At 42.6% G+C, this 19,356-nt stretch overlaps 1 protein-coding gene across 3 annotated transcripts in view; it reads left to right on the forward strand.

The window, feature by feature from the left end:
• Window positions 1–19,356, forward strand: part of CUX1 (cut like homeobox 1) — a 447,664-nt gene that overhangs the window by 282,817 nt on the left and 145,491 nt on the right. The window contains exons 13-20 of one of the 3 annotated variants that reach the window (XM_077294435.1): window positions 415–463; window positions 1,860–1,956; window positions 2,863–3,537; window positions 8,043–8,108; window positions 12,896–12,997; window positions 15,590–16,419; window positions 18,390–18,555; window positions 18,832–18,888. In XM_077294435.1, coding sequence (XP_077150550.1) covers window positions 415–463; window positions 1,860–1,956; window positions 2,863–3,537; window positions 8,043–8,108; window positions 12,896–12,997; window positions 15,590–16,419; window positions 18,390–18,555; window positions 18,832–18,888 — 2,042 coding nt within the window. The remainder of the gene's footprint in view (window positions 1–414; window positions 464–1,859; window positions 1,957–2,862; window positions 3,538–8,042; window positions 8,109–12,895; window positions 12,998–15,589; window positions 16,420–18,389; window positions 18,556–18,831; window positions 18,889–19,356) is intronic. The other 2 variants (XM_077294436.1, XM_077294437.1) reach the window with 2 other exon arrangements.

Genomic DNA, 19,356 nt, shown 5'->3' on the forward strand with positions numbered 1-19,356 from the left:
TTCCTTCGTGTATCTCTTAAAAGAAATTTATAGAGAGAAAAAAAACCAACCCCATATCAGCGTTCTTTATCCACGACTCTCATGCAAATCCAGCTCGCTCGCAGCTACACGAAGAAATGTATACACTTTCTGACAGCTTCAAATGTTATATCCTTATTAACATTTAATTTTATGCCGCGATGTGGCCTGCTGGGAACGAGATATGCATTATTTAAATGACCCATAAGAAAGATGTATTTTATCTAGGGAGAGATTGGGCTTCTGATTCATTATCTGATTATTGCGCTGCGAAGCAAGTTGAGAAAGTTACCTGGAGTTGGTTTCCTGCGATGTTGACAGCCGGAAAGCTCATGTTACTGCTTTCCCCTAGATATGGAAGCCTAAGCGGTAACCTTTCTCTTTTCATTTTTGCAGCATTCTGAAATCCATGGAGTTTGCCCAATCCGAAGGATCAAGTGCACAGGTACGGTCCGTGCTGCACAGGTCATTTATTACGCTCGCTTACTGCGCCTTGCACACATTATCATCACTGTCCCCATTGGGGCTCACAGTCTGCATTCCCCATCAGTATGTCTGTGGGGTTCGGGAGGAATCTGGAGGAAACCCACACAAACACGGGGAGAACATACAAAACCAGCACTACAAAGCTACAGTGCTAATGACTAGGGTGTTATGTCCTGTTGGTTTTATGTTATTTTTCTTATACTGTGTTAAAAATTGCGATTTTTGTGGCTTCTTCTATTAAGCAAAGATGGTTTATTAATCCATCATCATCTGGGTTTTGTTTTTTTCTATTATTCTGACACTTCTTATCCTTTTATGGCTTCTACTTGTACTGAAGCTGTGACAGCTATGCCTTATGGATAGAGATCCCTCTCACTTTAATAACGTCCGGAAGGGTTTCAACATTTTTAACTGCAAAACTAACATTACAGACTGTGCTTTCTTTCTGACTTAATAATAATAGAACCTTAGTAGTATGTAGCAAAATCATTTCCCTGCTGATCAAGTACCTGTAATAATTGTAACATTGCATTTTAACATCGGTATCCTGACAAATGTACAATTATATATATATATATATATATATATATATATATATATATATATATATATATATATATATAATTCGTACATTTATCAGGATGCCTATTTATCAGGATGCCTATGCTAACATGCAAGGTTACAATTGTTGCATTTTAGCATATGTATCCTATCTGTGTGTGTATATATATATATGAAAGAAAAAAACAAAAGTGGCAGCGCAAGCAAAGACAAAATGCAGTTGGTAGGTGCCTGCCTGCAGGTTACAGGCCAGTAATCTTATAAATATAAATGCAAAAAAATCAGGAAGCACACTGTAGGAATATCAAAAAAGCGAACAGGCTTGACAAAGGATCTTTGGAGCCGAAACGTTGCTTTTTTGCACCCATGGCAAATTAAGAATTTGCATGCTACTTTGATACTTCTATTGTGTGCTGCCTGATATTTTCGTAATTATATAAATATTATAATATATGTGTGTATGTGTATATATATATATATATATATATATATATATATATATATATATATATATATATATATATATATATATATATATATATATATATAAAATAAAAAATCAGGCAGCACACTAAAGGAGTATCAAAGTAGCGAACGAATTCTTAATTTGCCATGGGTGCAAAAAAACGTTTCGGCTCCAAAGATCCTTTGTCAAGCCTGTTCGCTTTTTTGATAAAACATATACTGGTACCGGTAAATATAATATATTAAAAAAACAAACATATATACGGTATGTAATATATGTATATATTATATTTTAGTTTAGTCAATAATCCCCCTGTACTCTCTTTCAGGATGCATCGAAACCATTGGAGGTTCTGTTACTGGAGAAGAACCGCTCGCTGCAGTCGGAGAACGCCACGCTGCGCATTTCCAACAGCGACCTGAGCGGTAAGTTTGTTTTGCTGACTTCAGTAAGTGACAAAAATGAATGTGCAGTGGAAAGCGCTGTAAAGAGACACCTGACAGCAAGATTAATGAACAACAGAATCCGCAAGTATTGTCTGGCTTGTAAGGAGTGCGAGCAGGAGAATAGAGTACATCTCCAGGACCTCCGTGCCATTGTGTTAAAGGAAAAAAAAGACTAATTACCTTAGAAAATAGCAGTTATGTAAGCGGGTATAGAGCACCATTACAAGTGTTTTCTCCTCCGCCGTAGGAGGAGAGGTGGGCTGATAAGAAAGGAGCGCTGGACTGTATAGTGCTGACGCTTCTCATTGGTCTGATTGATAATCCTAATTACCCGAGTCGGGAGATTCTACGATGACGACTCTATGGTTACGTTCTCCTAGACGTGCAGTGTCATTGGAGGATTGGTAGCGCTGTCTGTAACCCATGTAACGACCCGGCTCGTTTATATATTGCGATGTTGGTTTTCATCCGACCGCTGCTCTCCGGTGTAAATGTTTGCTGTGGGGCCACACGTTGACTTGATTTGTGTGCTGTAAGACCACGTCTAGGCTGGCAGATCGCGACGTCACCTTTGTGTGTTTGAGAAGTGAAGTGCAATCATTTGTCATAGGTGTTCTCCAGGCTGCAACAAACTGTACAAGAAAGGTACAAACATGAAATGCATGTTGTTTGTTTTGGGGGCCTAGTTTGGCTTACTGAAAATTCAATTTAAAAACCTAATTGGCCCTTTTTGAAAAATAAAAAAAATTTAAAAAAAAAAAAGCAAAAAAAAAAATTAAGAAAAAAAAATGCACTTTTTCACTTTGTGGGCAAACATGGCGTTTTTATCTTGGTTTTTCCCTTTTTAATCCCCCCATAATGCATTATGTTTGACCTTTCTTGTAGGGTCAGCCAGGAGAAAAGGGAAAGACCAGCATGAAACTCAGCGTCCTGCAACCTTGCCGGCCTCCCCTCCCTCTCAGTTGCTCCGCAACGCCGGGGAGCAGGCTTCCAATACTAATGGTACACACCAGTTCTCACCAACGGGTTTAAACCAAGACTTTTTCAGCTCATCCATTGCAAGCCCTTCTTTACCCTTGGCCTCCACGGGAAAATTTGCACTAAACTCTCTTCTCCAGCGACAGCTTATGCAGTCCTTCTACTCCAAGGCAATGCAGGAAGCGGGAAGCACAAGCATGCTTTTTTCAACAGGTCACTTCAGCACAAACTCCATATCTTCCCAAAGTCCATTACAACAGCCAAGTCCGGATGTAAACGGCATGGCTCCTTCACCAAGCCAGTCAGAGAGCGCCGGGAGCGTCTCGGAAGGCGAAGAAATAGACACTGCAGAAATTGCACGCCAAGTGAAAGAGCAGTTGATCAAGCACAATATTGGGCAGCGTATTTTTGGACACTATGTACTGGGACTATCGCAAGGGTCTGTGAGCGAGATACTGGCCAGACCCAAACCGTGGAATAAACTGACTGTACGAGGCAAGGAGCCTTTCCACAAGATGAAGCAGTTCCTCTCCGATGAGCAGAACATCCTCGCCCTGCGGAGCATACAAGGCAGACAAAGAGGTGAGCGCACTCTTCCTTCACTTTGTGTTGTCTTCCTGATCATCTCCACACGTCCACCACACTTCATGTTATAGCCATCATCTCCATTTCCTGACACTAATATCTCATATTTAGTCAGTGGGTGCCACACATGCGTATTCTGATTATTCCACGTAGAAGCCAAATCCAGGAGCCAGACTAACGTTATATAATCCAGAATGTGGTATACCGACAGACTGATACTAAATATTAATGCTGTGACGTATTAATGGGCCATAATTACCCTGGAAAATAACTACTCACAAGAAAAAAAAAAATGTTTTCATATCCTGTCCTAAGCTTTAGAGTCCTCCTTCGGTGCTTTGTCCCCATTGAAATAATTTGTTATTGTTGCCGTTTTGTTTGCTGGTTGTTTATGGAGGAGCATCTTTAGGGTATATAATGTGGCACACTGTGTACGGCATCACATGTGCACGCAACATACTGTAATTGTAGAATTCCACCTACACATGTGTCTTCCTTTACTTTTCCACTTGGCTTAAAGTTGTTGTCCATCTCTGGGGACATTTTTTTTTCTACTTAAAAGCATGTATTTGGGTCAGAAAAAAAATTGCACCATTTGGCTTTTTCTAGGCTCTTTGTGTCCCTGCATATTCTACTTTGATGTGGTCTGTGGTTACAAATCAGCAGAGAGTATCTCCGAAAAAGACACACCCTATCAGACCATTACAGGTGGCTGATTGGGAGAGAACGGTGCAACATTTTTAATGAAACCCAATTGCTAAAATGATTTTAGCCCCAATTACCCGCGTTTATGTCGGACAAAAAAAATCCTTTTAAGGTATTTTTAGATGATTGGGAAAGATGACCAGCTTACTGCTTACAAACACTTTTGCATAGCTCACATTGCCCTACAAAGTAATACAAAGGTTTTTGACCTGGTTGATGGATCTGCCCAGTTCTCCTTACTAGTGATGAGCGAATATACTCGTTACTCGAGATTTCTCGAGCACGCTCGGATGTCCTCTGAGTATTTCTTATTGCTCGCAGCTGAATGATTTACATCTGTTAGCCAGATTGATTACATGTGGGGATTCCCTAGCAACCAGGCAACCCCCACATGTACTTATGCTGGCTAGTAGCTGTAAATCATTCAGCTGCGGCGATAAAAACTAAATCTCCGAGCACTAAAAAATACTCGGAGGACCCCCGAGCGTGCTCAAGAAATCTCGAGTAACGAGTATATTTACTCATCACTACTCCTTACCATAGTATATATTTTATATGGTATAAAACACAAAAAGGAAGAAATCAATAACTGTCCATTTCATAGGCAGAGGTAACTAGTATTAATGAAGCTCTTTGTTCCATCTCTATGTGGCTGCAGACTTCTGAATCCTTACATCGCGCACACCGCACACTGTCAGGATTCTCCGGTGAGAGTGGTTGGTCATGTGACCACAAGTATGCGATGTGAGTACCTTTGGCCATATTCTGACTAAACCTGCCTGGCCTCGCTTAATACATCTAGTTTTCACGTGACCACGCATATGCTGCTCTCACCAGCAACTCCGGAGAATCCAGACAGTGTACTGTGTGCGCATGCTGTAAGGATTCAGAAGTCTGCGGTCACGTAGCGTGACACATAGACTTCCCACACATGGACAATTCTTTTAAAGGGTCCAATCCAAATAATATGTCCCTGATCTATAGTGGGTAAAAATAACAGTCAAAGCAAGTTTCTATATTTAAGTTAAGCTTCAGTCCTGTATTTCTATTTTTTATGCTTTATGCTCTTCGTCCCCCGCGCTGGCTTATGGCCGCTGCACAGTGTAAAATGCCTTTTCTCTGTGATTATCGCCCACATTTAGCTATGATTAGACTCACATGTACGGCTCTTGTGTAGGACGGGGGTCTTAGGACCACAAGTGCTTTGTATCGGGTCACTCACCCTGCATTGCAGCAGCTATTGTAGCTTGTCTGTCGCTATGAATTGGATCAGGGCAGTAATATCTGCTGCTTGGCAGAATGTTGCTGCATGTGATGACCCCCAAAAATTGCTATCGGCCAAGGCTGACCATGTGTTATCGGATGTCCGCCATTAAGCCGATGTGCCTTACTTTTTCCACCGCACACATCCAGGTTATGCCCCTTAGCGCTGTCAGTGCATCGTCTGGTCATCGAGGTATATTTTAGGCTTGGTATACGGGGCTTCCTAATGCGAGCTGATGACATGTCTCTGGGACGAGTAAGTCAGTCCGCACAGGACGCAGGAGCCGCAGAGTCCGGAGTCACAGTGATACTTCATTGTACAGGTATTCTCTGCCTCTGCGGTATTTGGCACCCTGGTTATCTGGCTCCTGGATTTGTCCAACTCTGTAATAATGATGGATAATACTGACACAATCTATCCTCCAGATGTAGCAGAGCCCAATTCCACTTTCAACAAGTTTTTTTTCTTTGTACAGTGAAAATTTAGTTTAAGTATGGAAAACCTCAGTGGTATCCAACCATAAGGTGTATCAGACGGCGAGCTCAGCTCTGCTGCATCTGTCCTTTCATGTTGATTTGCTGGGTTAGAGGGATAAACGTGCCCATACATTTTTTAGCTAGCAGCTATTCCTACCTGTTTCCCCACATTGATGTCACAAGTGTTCTCAATGGAGAGAAGGGTGCAGGGTGTTGGAAAAACTTCAGCCAGTGGTTTATCTACCCTGAGAGCAAAAACATTGGACATGTTAAAATACAAGTGTCCGATCCTCCTTTCCCCTGACATCTGCCACTGTAGGCGAGTCGTGCCCCCTATACACATTAGATGACCGACTGCTGCTGCTGCTATCTGTCAGTTCGGCCACATTTTTCAAATTAGTGGGGGGTTACCTTAAAGGGAGTCGATCATCAGAAAATGACCTATTGTTTTATGCAGGTTTTTTTTATTAAATGTATTTGTAAAAAATATTTGGAATTTTAACATCATAGTTTGTATTAAAAATTGGAATGTTGCAATTTTAACACTGGACCCTGGGGCTTTTTTTTTTTTTTTTTAAACTTCCAGGTGTTTCAGGAAACAACACATGTACATAGCCACAATGGTCAGATCCTGACCCTATTGTTTGTATTGTAGCATTTAATGAGCATGTGAAAAGGATATTGTGAGGGAGGGGGCGGGTTTAGGTGTGATATCGCCTGTTGTGATTGGTGGGTCCTGTGTTTTCAGCTGTGCATAGTGGTGTTACCTGTGATTGTAATCCTGATGATAAGGAACCTGCTGAAAACTCTTCCTGAAAGGACATGAATCATGAATGTAAAAAAGCCACAGTGGCCAGTGAATTATGTTATTGTGTGTGTGTGTGTGTATGTATATATGTGTGTGTTTGTATATATACAATGTATATATGTGTGCGTGTTTGTATGTGTGTGTGTGTGTGTATATATATATATATATAGAGGCAGATCACCCAAAATAGTGAAAAAATAAGGATCCTTTGTTCTCCAATACAAGCTACATTTCAGCTCGCTCTATGAACAATCTATGATAGACTACATAGAGAAAGGTGAAAGGTAGCAGGTGTTGGTGAATGAAGGACCCTTACTTTTCTCTATATTGGATGTGCTGCTTCCTTTTTTTAGGTTTTTCTGTCTTTGATAGGAAGCTTTCCCAGTTTTATTGGGTGAGTTTTGCACCGATTTAGGCAGTGCTGCTGTTTTTCTGGATTTTTATATATTTTTTAAATGTTTGGGGAAAAAAGTGCTACTGTTTACTTTTATTAACTAAGAAAATGTAAAGTGAATGAACAAAAGAGAAATTAGATCAAAGCACTTTTTGGTGTGACCATCCTCCTTTGCCTTCAAATCCGCATCAATTCTTCTAGCTAGACTTGTACACAGTTACTGAAGGATCTCTGCAGGGAGGTTGTTCCAAACATCTTGGCGAACTAACCACAGATCTTCTGTAGATGGCGGCTTGTGCAAATGCTTCTTACTCTTCATGTAATCCCTGACATGAGGGCACCGTGGGGGCGATATTATTATTAGATTTCTCTTTAGTTCATTCACTTTGCATTTTGTTAATTGATAGAACTAAACCATTAACACTCCTATGTTTGATTGCATTCTTACGTTGCAGCATTCTTCCAACCCTGCCTACAACTTTTGCACAGTACTGTACGTGTAACACAAAAGCCTGATTTATACAATAGGTCATTATCTGATGGTAGCTTATCTTTAATCGAAACCTGAAGTTAGATTTCATGTTCTAAGCCACCCCAGAAGAATATAATGTAGTCTCTGGCTGGCTGCTATGGCCAGGAGGATCCCTTCTGGATGGAGGAGTCCAGCGTGTCCCCATGCTTAGACCATGTTGTGTATGACATGACTGTATAGAGGAATCCTCGGTGTCTGTGGGTAATTTCTCCACCATCTATCCACCATTAGATTTTCCATCACTTCATGTACTTTGGCCCATGACATTACAAGGCTGACATCCCCCCGATTGTTTTGTTCTTACCAAACTTGTTTTTCAACAGAGAATCCAGGCCAGAACCTGAACAGACTATTTCAGGAAGTACCGAAAAGAAGAAATGGGTCTGAAGGTACGTGCCAAGCAGGTGTCTCTGTGTTTGTAGCCAGCCGTTCTGCTTTCACTCTGCTCTGTGTAGTCAGACTGTGGCATTTGATTCTGGCCTGGAATCTGATAGAAAAACAGCTGTAGTAAGTATAAAACGCGGGCGCTCACGCCGGAGTGTTAGAGATCAGGACACTTCTAAGGCGACCTGTATTCTAGGTCAGAACAATAGCCATGGGGCGAGGACGAGAAATCAAAAGTACAAAGCATCGACAATGGTTCTCTGTTTTGCTAGATTGTGTTGTATCAGGTCAGAATGTTGCAATTATTAATTCACTTGCATAATTCTAATCTTATTACATTTATAGTAATTTGCTATATAAAGGGTTAAAGGAAGTAATTGATGAAGGTGAACCAGAAATCTCTCCCAGATTGTCAGTATTTTTTGCATGTGCAAATCCTTGTGCAAATCCTGCAGTGAACACCGGTTAATCACTATTGATCTGTTCAAATTTTAGCGCTAGCGATTGGCAAAGGAATGGGACATAGTCAAGGATATGTGTCTTACCGGTCTCTTTCTTCCAATTTCAGACGGGGGGTGGAAGGTTTCTGCTGCAGCCAGTTGTCTTATGGCCACACACTGGGAAGTTAAGTGGAGGGGGGATTTCTGCTGTAGCTAGTTGTCTTACAGTCACATCCTGGACAGTGTAGAGGAAGGGGAGACTTCTGCTCCATCCAGTTGTCTTAGCACCATATACAGTGGAAGAGGAGGAGTACATTTATTTATATATTTCCCAATTTTAAAGAAATCTGTCACCACATTTGACCTATCTAAACCACCTACCTGTGTGTCTCATATCAGATGCCTTATTGTCGATAAATCATCTTTTATCATTTTATATAACTGACCTCTTCCAGGCTCTGGGGAGGACACTGCCTGGAAGAGAACTCTGCCTCCAGAGATTATTCTACATGTAGGGGAGTTACCAGTGTGAAGTGTTATGGTTACCAGTGTGATGTGTGATGGTTACCAGTGTGATGTGTGATGGTTACCAGTGTGATGTGTGATGGTTACCAGTGTGATGTGTGATGGTTACCAGTGTGATGTGTGATGGTTAACAGTGTGATGTGTAATGGTTACCAGTGTGATGTATGATGGCTGCCCTCCTGATCTCACTGCAGAGCGGTGTGTGATTATAACGGACACATTACAAGTTCCTCTGAGCTTCAGCTTCCATCTCGCAGACAGGGTTGCAATATTGTTACAATACAGCAGAGCTGAGAGAGAAGCAAAAATGTGTTTTCAAGAAGATACATTTCATTTCTCCAGCTCTGTGTTAGTTACTTGTCTCACACTGGTAACTCCCCTACATGTAGAATAATCTCTGGAGGCAGAGTTCTCTTCCAGGCAGCGTCCTCCCCAGAGCATGGAAGAGGTCAGTTATATACAGTAAAGTGATAAAAGATGATTTCTCAGTAACAACACACCTGATATGAGACACACAGGAAGGACTGTTTTCAGCAGTCTATAACCTGTATACCCATATTAATAGATAGATAGGTGAAATGTGGTGACGGATTCCTTTAAGCTAATAGGAAACAAAAGGAAAGATGGAGATTGAGAGGAAAGGATTTTTTCTCTTTAGTATATTTTGTGTGTTTATTGTTCCTTTAATTTAGGGAAATCACAAAGATTTATTTTGATTGTTGGAACATTGATTTGCGTTTTCATCCAAGCAAGTAAATGTAATGCTCAGTTCTGCTATACTATCTAGGACGTCATTTGGTTGCAAATGAAATTGACAACATTTATTTAATTATCACCCCCTGTGGGTTAATTATGTCTGTTGTCAGTGGCACAGTAATAATGGGTGCTGAGGTTTCAGTTACATATGGATCCTGGTGCTTGAGGGGCCACATTAGAGGAAAGCAGCCATATAAATGGCCGACGGCAGTGGTAAAAATAATCCTGATGCAGAGTTTACATTGGGGCCTTCGAGCCCTTTAAACCTCACTTTGTTTTATGTGCAAACGTTCTTGAGTATCCTGTTGATGTTGCACGGTTCTCAGAGAGTAGAATGAATGAATGCTGCCGGTGTGATCTGCGCTGTACGGGGTAGAAATGAAATCCAGCAGTGAATCTATAGGCAGATTATATTTACATAGTGAAAGACGTTCCCGCAATAATTCCAGTATTATCTCCTACATATTCAGTTCAAAGCACAGCATTAATTTTCTGCCTGCTTGTCATAGCACTGCCCTATGCAGCGGATGCGTTTTAGATTCAGTTAATGTGCTGACAATACAGTAACATTAAGAAATATGTGAAAGCAACAATAAGCTGTAATTTAAATATGTGTTTGTCAGCACTCTCCTCGCAGCTAACTGCTTGGGTAAATGTTATATGCTCGCCCTCCCCTGATAATGTGCCCATTTGTTAATGATAAAAACTCAGGAGGAGCTGATATATCATTTACAATTAGCTGGATTTTTATTACAAAGGACCAATTACAAACATCGGTGTTTACCTTAATGGGGTTATCCTGGACCTCAAAATTAATGGCCTGTCCTTAGATAGACCATCAATATTAGAGGGGTGGGAGTCAGACTCTAGGTGTACTCCTGCTGATTAGTAGTTTAAAGGGGCCAGAACACCATATACCTTTCATTGTTTACTAGACAGTGCTATATTTCCACTAGTGGCTGCGCCTGGTATTACATCTGGTAATGAATGGGAAGTTGTGAGTTAAAACACCAGGCACAGTCAGAGCTAGAAGTATGGAGCCGTACCTGTACTTCAATAAGCCATGTGGCCTTTTAAACAGTTGATCGATTGGGGTGCTTAAAAAAAAGACCCCCTGATTTAATACTGATAGTTTATTCTCTGGATCGTCCATCTATTTTAAGTGCCTGTTGGCCCCTTTAAGTATGGATATATAGAGCAGTGAGGAACCCTCATGCAGGCGACTCTCCTGCTTCCTGTGTCACCTTCACAGAGCAGTTATGTTTTTACCGCTCTTGCTCTGTCGACAGGCTGTCGCTGCCAATGTCATGTTGATTGACTTTCGGCTCAGCGAGCAGCCGGCTGTCAATTAACATGATGTCAGCAGTGATGCACATTGACAGAGCAGAAGAAAAGTAACTTCTGCTCTATCAGCATGACGTCACTAGAAGCAGGAGAATCGCCGGTAGGGGAGGTCTGTGATCGCTCTGACCCGGGAAAAATCGCTGCAGGGCAGTAAAGGCAGATAGGGAGCAAATACCTGTCGATAAGTGCTTAGCCCTGAAATAAAATCTCCTGATAATCCCTTTAAAGGGTTTTTCTCATTACATTAACCCTGGTAATTTGTACTAGTAAATATCTATATAGATCAACCTATAACAGTTATCATTGATCATGGAGACATTTCTGGGGCAATCCCCTGGTGATGATTGGGCCAGCTTCAATAAAGAAAGGGGTTGTGGTATTGAAAGAATCCCATAAAGGGGGTTCTGTAGCAGCTAGAAATGTATGTGTTTGGTTGTCTCAGGTTGGATTTGCTCCCCTATACATTATGGTGAGCCTATAGGGACCCTCTGTCTTGACACCTTGTATACATAGAGAGCGCTGTATGGAAATGCATGTATGTATATGCACACCCACAAACGGCCATACATCATAGTCTTTAGATTATAGCATAGTCTAACTTCGGGGGTGCTGATGTACAGGGAGTCTTGTCAGCATAACCTAACTGCTGGAACCGAGCCCTGACACTCGGAGCACCCCCGGCATGGCCGAGCAGCTCAATGTACCTTCCCACCTTCTTACTTTGCATCATTTTCCACTCTCCTCATCCTTGATTGACAGCTCTGGCTTTAAAGGAGCCAAAAAGGGTAGAAAATACAAAGAATCAAGTAGGTGGACGGTGCACTAATCTGTTGGCTACACCGAGGGTGCACAGAACGCTTGTGCTTGGTTTGTACAGTCATTTTCTGCTGACAGAAACCTTCAATTATTTCAATTTACATTTGTATTCTATTAATTTTCAATAGGTTTTTAATAGTCTATTGGGCCGTGCACCCCATAATCCGACATTAGAGGCAACCCTAGACCGTAAACCTGCCGGGCTACTGGTTGGCATTGGTCTGAGCAGGGTAACAGAGGCGGATTGTGTGAAGTGCCTGCACTGATCCTGCTGTTGGTCCCCTTTCTATCCGCACTACACGTTCCGTGATGCACTGACTCCTATGACTCCTCTGCATGTCATCCGTCTGCACGAACCACACGATTAGTGCTGCACCTTGGCGCTGCCATGCCAGGAAGATCTACGATTACACCTCATTAGCATTTCCAGCAGAGTCTAAACCAGTCATGGCTAAAAATAGTTTTGACTTGATCGAAACTTGGCAAACAAATTTTCCAGTCTGGCCAAATATCCTGCATTTGTTGATGTGTTCAATATCCTGTTTCCAACAAACTTCAGTTTGGAGAAAGAAAAAGCACTTAGGCGGCAATCGACTCAGCGTGATTGACAGGTCTCTTCTAAAGTTATGGCAGTGTGATGTGTGTGTATAAAGTATGGCCTTACTGCACATGGCGGAGAGTGAGGAGTGATGTTACACAAGGACAAGGAATTAGGTGGTAATTCATAGACACTTACTACTGTGTGAGCCCCGAGGATGAGGATGGGAGCCGTCAATAATCAATACACTACAAGGCCCTGTATCCGGCTGTCACTCACACATCTGGGTTACTTACCGCCACCTATTTGCCGTGTTGTTGTGTTACGTCCATTATCTAAATGTCGTGTTATTTTGCTGATATTGTCACTCTAGGAAATATTACTACACGGATCAGAACCTCAGAGACGGGCTCAGATGAAGCCATCAAGTCTATTCTAGAGCAAGCCAAAAGAGAGCTGCAGGTGCTGAAGACTGGTGAGTTTACCCTCCGTCCTCTCAATGTAATTGTCCAAAATTTAGCGCGTTTTATTTCTATATCATACATTTACCCGCCGAGCCTGACTAGCATCTGCAGCTTGTGTTAGGGGCGCAGCGGAATGGGGGGACACTGAGGAGCTGTACACCAGGAGGTAGGCACTTGGACTCGTGAGCTTTCACACTCTTATGCTGGACCCTTGAAATGATCACTTTATTATCAGGATGACCTAGTTCATCAAAGTATGTACACCAGTCTCATTAGGTCCAAGATCTATCTCATTATGTTTGCAGTTTGTACTCTGAAATCGACAGGTCCGCTTTAAGCTTACACTATGCACCACCTTTCCCTTGCATGTTAAAGGGCCATTTAAAATATATGTAGATCTATTTATATTAAATGACCCTTTAATATACAGGTGAAGGTAGTGCATAGGATAAGCTTAACCCCTTCACGACACCACCAATTTCCATTTTTGTGTTTCCGTTTTTTTCCTCCCCTTCTCCCTAGAGCCATAACTCTTTTTTTAGTTTTCTGTCCATACTGACACAAGGGCTTGTTTTTTGCGGGGCGAGTTGTACTTTTGAATGACACCATTCATTTTACCCCATAGCGTACTGGAAAATGAGAAATACATTCCAAGTGCTGTAAAAATGTGAAATAAACACAATTGTAACAATGTGTTTTGGGAATTGTTATTACAACGTACATTTTATAGTAAAAATGACCTCGAAATATGATTCTACTCATCAATACGATTACGGCGATACCAAACACGTCCAGATGTTTTATTATTTTAGTACTGCAAAAAAAAAAAAATAAGAAGTTTGCAAAAAATATTTTTGGGGGTTGTCGCTATTTTCCGCTATCATAACATTTTTCGGCGATGGAGCTGTGTCTGTGATAGCTATTTTGTTTTCGGGGCAAGACAACATTTTTTATTAATAGCATTTCGGTATAGATGTGACTTTTTGATCGCTTGTTACAGCCTTTTTTGCGCTAAATGTCGCGATTACTAGTGGCAGGTCCTGGCTGTAAGGAGCCACTCCATACACCCGCTTCCCACCTGCGCCTTACATGAACGGCAGATGTCGTGAAAGGGGTTAAAGTGACTCTGTCACAAACTGCATGCATTATTAAATAGATCTGACACCTAATGAGATTGGTGTACTTACTTTGATGAACCTTGTCTGAATGGCCATGTAATCCTGATAATAAAGTGGTCATTTCATGGGTCCAGTATAAGAGTAAGGGTATGTGCACACGTTCAGGTTTTTTCGCGGTTTTTTTCACGTTTTTTTTTTTTTTCGCGACAAAAACGCTATAAAAACTCATTAAAAACGCATACATTATGCATCCTATCATTTAGAATGCATTCTGCATGTTTTGTGCACATGGTGCGTTTTTTTCTGCGAAAAAAACGCATTGCGGAAAAAAAAAGCAGCATGTTCATTAATTTTGCGGATTTTCTGCGTTTTTCCCGCAATTCTATGCATTTGGAAAAAAACGCGGTAAAAACGCATGGGGATTTCTGGCAGAAATGTCCGGTTTTTGTCAGGAAAATTTCTGCCAGAAATCCTGACGTGTGCACATAGCCTAAGCGTGCTGATGAAGCGTATTCTGTCTCTGCCCATGCAGACTGACTGACAGCTCCTCAGGGACCCTCCTCTCTGCTGCGGAGAGGTCAGTACAAGCTGCAGCTGTCAGATTCGATGTGCAAAGACTGAATTCTAGCTCCTAATACAATCATTTTTGTTTTAAGCTGCCTAAAGTAACTAGCCATTAAAACCTTTTCATTTTTTTAAATCTAAATAATTAGACATGTATGTGGTAAATCATTCTGGCTGTTTATGAACGTTTTACACACTGCATTGCTATGCGGAGCGTTTCTACACTCTCTGCAGACAGAATTTCTAATGTAAAGGGAACATCTGTGTAGCTTCCTGGTGTCCGAGGTGCAGATAACATGTCCAGACTGTGAGTTGTGTGGTGGCAGCGGCTCTCCTCTCCTGACCTGAACTCAGCCACCCCGTAGTCACATGCCGTATGAGGCTGTTACCTTCGGGTCCGGAAATAGCTGTTCTTACATCCATGAAACATTTCTCATTAAAGTGACTGTCTCCTGTCAGAAAATCCTGTTTTTTCTCAGGCTGCAGTTTATTTAAAAAAAACAAAAACAAAAAAAACATCCTTTACACACCCTCCCCGGGTCCAGCGCTGAGTGTCCTCCGATGCATCTGGTGTCACTTATTAAGTGCAGCCGATCACTGATCTCCGTGGCTCTGCCTGTGTACATGGGACACCACTCGGAGGCGCTGATTGGCTGTGATGCCGTCTACGCGACTTCAGCGCTGCAGCCAATAACTGTCAGCAGCGGTGGAGACTCCGCAATGGACCTGGACATGGTGAGTAAGCACGGTTTGCCTTTTTATAACAAATTGCGGCTGAGGATCAGGATTTTCTGAAAGGGGACGAGCCCTCTAACATAAAAATAGCTCATGAATGCAGTACAGCTCTGTCTCATAACTAGTGTTCCTTGGAAAGCACAATTGTTTTTCTCTCACCGTTTTCCCTGCACTTTTGCCTTTCAGTTGAGCCGGCTCAGCCGCCTTCAGCATCCAGCAGTGGTAATTCTGATGACACTATTCGGTCCATCCTACAACAAGCGCGGCGAGAGATGGAGGCCCAGCAGGCTGCTTTTGAACCTGCCTTAAAGACGGCATCTTTATCCCAAGCTGACCTTGCCATCCTCTCTCCAAAAATGATTTCCACCTCTGCTGTCTCTTCTGTGTCTACTTACTCTCCTCTAACCATGTCCCTGAAGAAACATACGTCTGTCTTAGACTCTGGTATCTCCACCTTACAAAACCTCTCTGGTGTCAAAAAAGAACCCCAGGAGACATCAGTGTTAGAAATTCATGGCATGTCGGAATCCACTCCGGGCATACTGCGGCATGTCAAAAACGAGCTGGGACGAGGGAGCGTTTGGAAAGACCATTGGTGGAGCACTGTTCAGCATGATCGGAGAAGCACTGCCCCAGCGGAAGACCCAAAACCAGAGGAGACAAACTGCACAAAGGAAAAACTGATCAATCAGAACAGGTCAGAACGGAACCAGCTCCAGGGACCATCGTCTTCATCAGATTACTGGAAAGAGTGGCCAAATGCCGAATCCCCCTACTCACAAAGTTCCGAGATTAGCATGACCGGAGCCAGCCGTAGCGAGACGCCACAAAACAGCCCACTGCCTTCTTCTCCTGTGGTCTCCATAGCCAAGCCAAGCAAACCATCGGTCCCCCCGCTGACGCCGGAGCAGTACGAGGTCTACATGTACCAGGAGGTGGACACCATCGAGCTCACGCGGCAAGTCAAAGAGAAGCTTGCAAAAAACGGAATTTGCCAAAGGATATTTGGTGAAAAGGTAACCACCATGTCCATTATTTTCCCTCACCTTCACGATTACAATGTTTCTATTTATTACCTGCAAAGCTTTCCAAAGAAAATCTTGGCTCAGGTCTCCGCTCCAAAGCTGTTCTTGATATAGTCATTGCTTGATTTGTCTCGATTTGGGCACACGCTAATAAATCATACAATGCGCCCGCTCACAGCCCGTTTTGGCAGAAGGTAGATGTTGTTCCTGGACTGTCAAAACGTGTACTTGACACAGATACGATAAATAAATGTTAGCGTTGGCACAGGACAACACAGCCAGACTGAAAATTTGCTGAAAGATGTTTTTTTTTTTTCTTTTTACTGAGCATATTTTTTTTTTTCTAAGCCCACAGACTCCTAGATAACATTGTCTGTGAATGTCCCAGAGCATGCAAGGTGGCGCCCCCTGTCTGTCACAGCCAAGATCCACTGCAGCCAGCGCTAATGTTATGCAGTATTAACAGCATATATCAGTCAGTGAAAGAAATAAGTTAATAATTCTGAATAATTAGCAGTTCTTGGATCATTGCGATGTTTTTTAAATTGACTTTGAAGTAGGGGGTCAGCTGAGGAATGCCAAATATGTCACCAGGCAGATGGCTGCAGTGCTACTCCGTGTATTCCAGGCAGATGTGGGAACTACTGCCTGCCAGAGCATGCTCCTGTAGGTTTATTGCATCTTCTTAAAGGGGCTGTCCACTTTGGGGCCGAATATTTCTTTTTTTTTTCTACATAAATGCATCTCTTGTATATATATATATATATACAAATGAACTGTATATATGAACTCCATCCTGGTATATATGAACTCCATCCTAGTATATATGATCATCATCCTGTTCCCCATCCTGGCAAATTTGTTTCCCATCCTTGTACATTTGTTCCCTGTCCTGGTGTATACGGTATAGTCCTCATCCTGGTATATACTGTATGTTCTCCATCCTGGTGTATATATGTCTCCCATCCTGGGCACATCCTGGTATATTTATCCCTTATCTTCTGAGCCCATCCTGTTATATGTGTTCCCCATTTTGGGCTCAACCTGGTATCTATGTACACCATCCTGGACCTATCGTGGTATATATGTTCCCCATCCTGGTATATATATATCCCTTATCCTGGACTCCATCCTGGTGATTATGTCCTTTTATCCTGTGCTCCATCCTGGTCTATAAACAATTATACTCGCCTTCCCTCCGCTCCCGCGCTGTGTCCTCTTCTGAAGCTGGCAGCTGCCTTCAGCATGCAAGCGACAGGATGGCATGATGTCACTGCCATGCTCCCCCAGTCATGTGCACGTCGACTTCAGCTGCAGGCCTCTGATTGGCCGGCAGCGTGTATTGCAGCTCACGGACCTGGCAAGTCTCCAGCTGAACGTGTGTCCTCGGATGCACATCCAGATGAAGTTTTCATTAATAAAGGCAGGCCCCCCACCCGCACAGGTGAACTGTGTGACCGCGATTGTTACGCCCCTGGCAGAGACCCCGATTCCAGCGATGCATCACTTATTGGGCTTCTTGTTGCAGTTTTGATAAAAAACGCTGTTTTCTCTGCAGCAAGTCTGCCAGTTCTCTGAATGCTGAGCCCTGAATAACCCCGACCGCACCACTGATTGGCAGCTTTCTTTGTACACTGTGCATAGGCAGAAAGCTGCCAATCAGTGGTGGGGCGGAGTTATACACTGGCAGTAGGATTACTAGTCCTGTAACAATAACCTTCTGCTGATAAAATACTGATTTTATCAAACCTAAAGCAAGCACCCCAGTAAGTGATCCATGGCTAGGGATCTCTGAACATTCTGCTGCTCTCAGATTATTTAATAAAAAGCTTGGGACGTTTCCAGTAAATGAATGAATGAATCACAGGAGATATTATGTGCCATGCTCTCTTATAGCATGTCTCCATTATATAGAAGCCATGACCATACCCCATGATTAAACACATATTTTGCATTTTCAGGTGCTGGGCTTGTCACAGGGCAGCGTCAGCGACATGCTGTCCAGGCCGAAACCTTGGAGCAAGCTGACCCAGAAAGGCCGGGAGCCATTTATTAGAATGCAGCTCTGGCTGAACGGTGAACTGGGGCAGAGCGTCCTGCACTGCCAAGGACAGCAGCAAGGACAAGGTACTATAGATATCCAGCCGTGTGGTGCACACACACTACCTGCGCTGTCTCCGGGTCTGTGACTGTGGTGTAGCCGTAATGTCACCTTGGCTGATTCTCCCCGACAGAGCTGACGAGGGGCAGGTAGTGCTGGGCGCTTGTTCTGCTCTTGGCGGGCTCCGAGTGCCATGTGTTTCAGTGCCCCGTGGCAAATAAAGCGCTGATGTCTAAAGATTCTTCCAGGGCTGATGTCTTTGCCACATCCTTTGCTGATCTACCTTTTCTTTCCATTTATAGCCCTGCAATCTGCAGTATCTCAGCAGGATTCTGTCATCGAAGGATGTCCAAGTTCAGGTACTTTGTAGTTCGTCTTGGTTTGATCTCACAGATTTGGGGCGAAACGTGTTAAGGGGATTTGTGATGTTTTGTCACATTCAGTACAAGGTGCCGCAGAGTCATTTTCCTCAATGTAAACATCATTTAGTTTAGTTTTTTTGTTTTTGTTAGCAACGTTAATGTTCGAAGAGTTCAGAGAAGTTTATATTAGATTTTAGGAATATTATTAGAAATAAAAGAACATTTTTTACCTTTGGGAATAATAAGGGATCGATAGTCACATTATTGATTGCAGCTTTCACTAAAATCATTACTTTTCCCAAGAATTCAAAAATCTTCTTACATTCTCGTCATATAAGCATGCCCCTGTGGGCATGAGTGACGTGATTGGTAAGAGCCATGTCACCACTCTCTCTTTGGAAATCTCATGGCTGGCCGAGATCTGGGTGCTGATGATGCCGGAGAGTGCACACCTAACTGCATCGC

The sequence above is a fragment of the Ranitomeya variabilis genome, chromosome 3, assembly GCF_051348905.1.
Source record: "Ranitomeya variabilis isolate aRanVar5 chromosome 3, aRanVar5.hap1, whole genome shotgun sequence".
Taxonomy (NCBI): Eukaryota; Metazoa; Chordata; class Amphibia; order Anura; family Dendrobatidae; genus Ranitomeya; species Ranitomeya variabilis.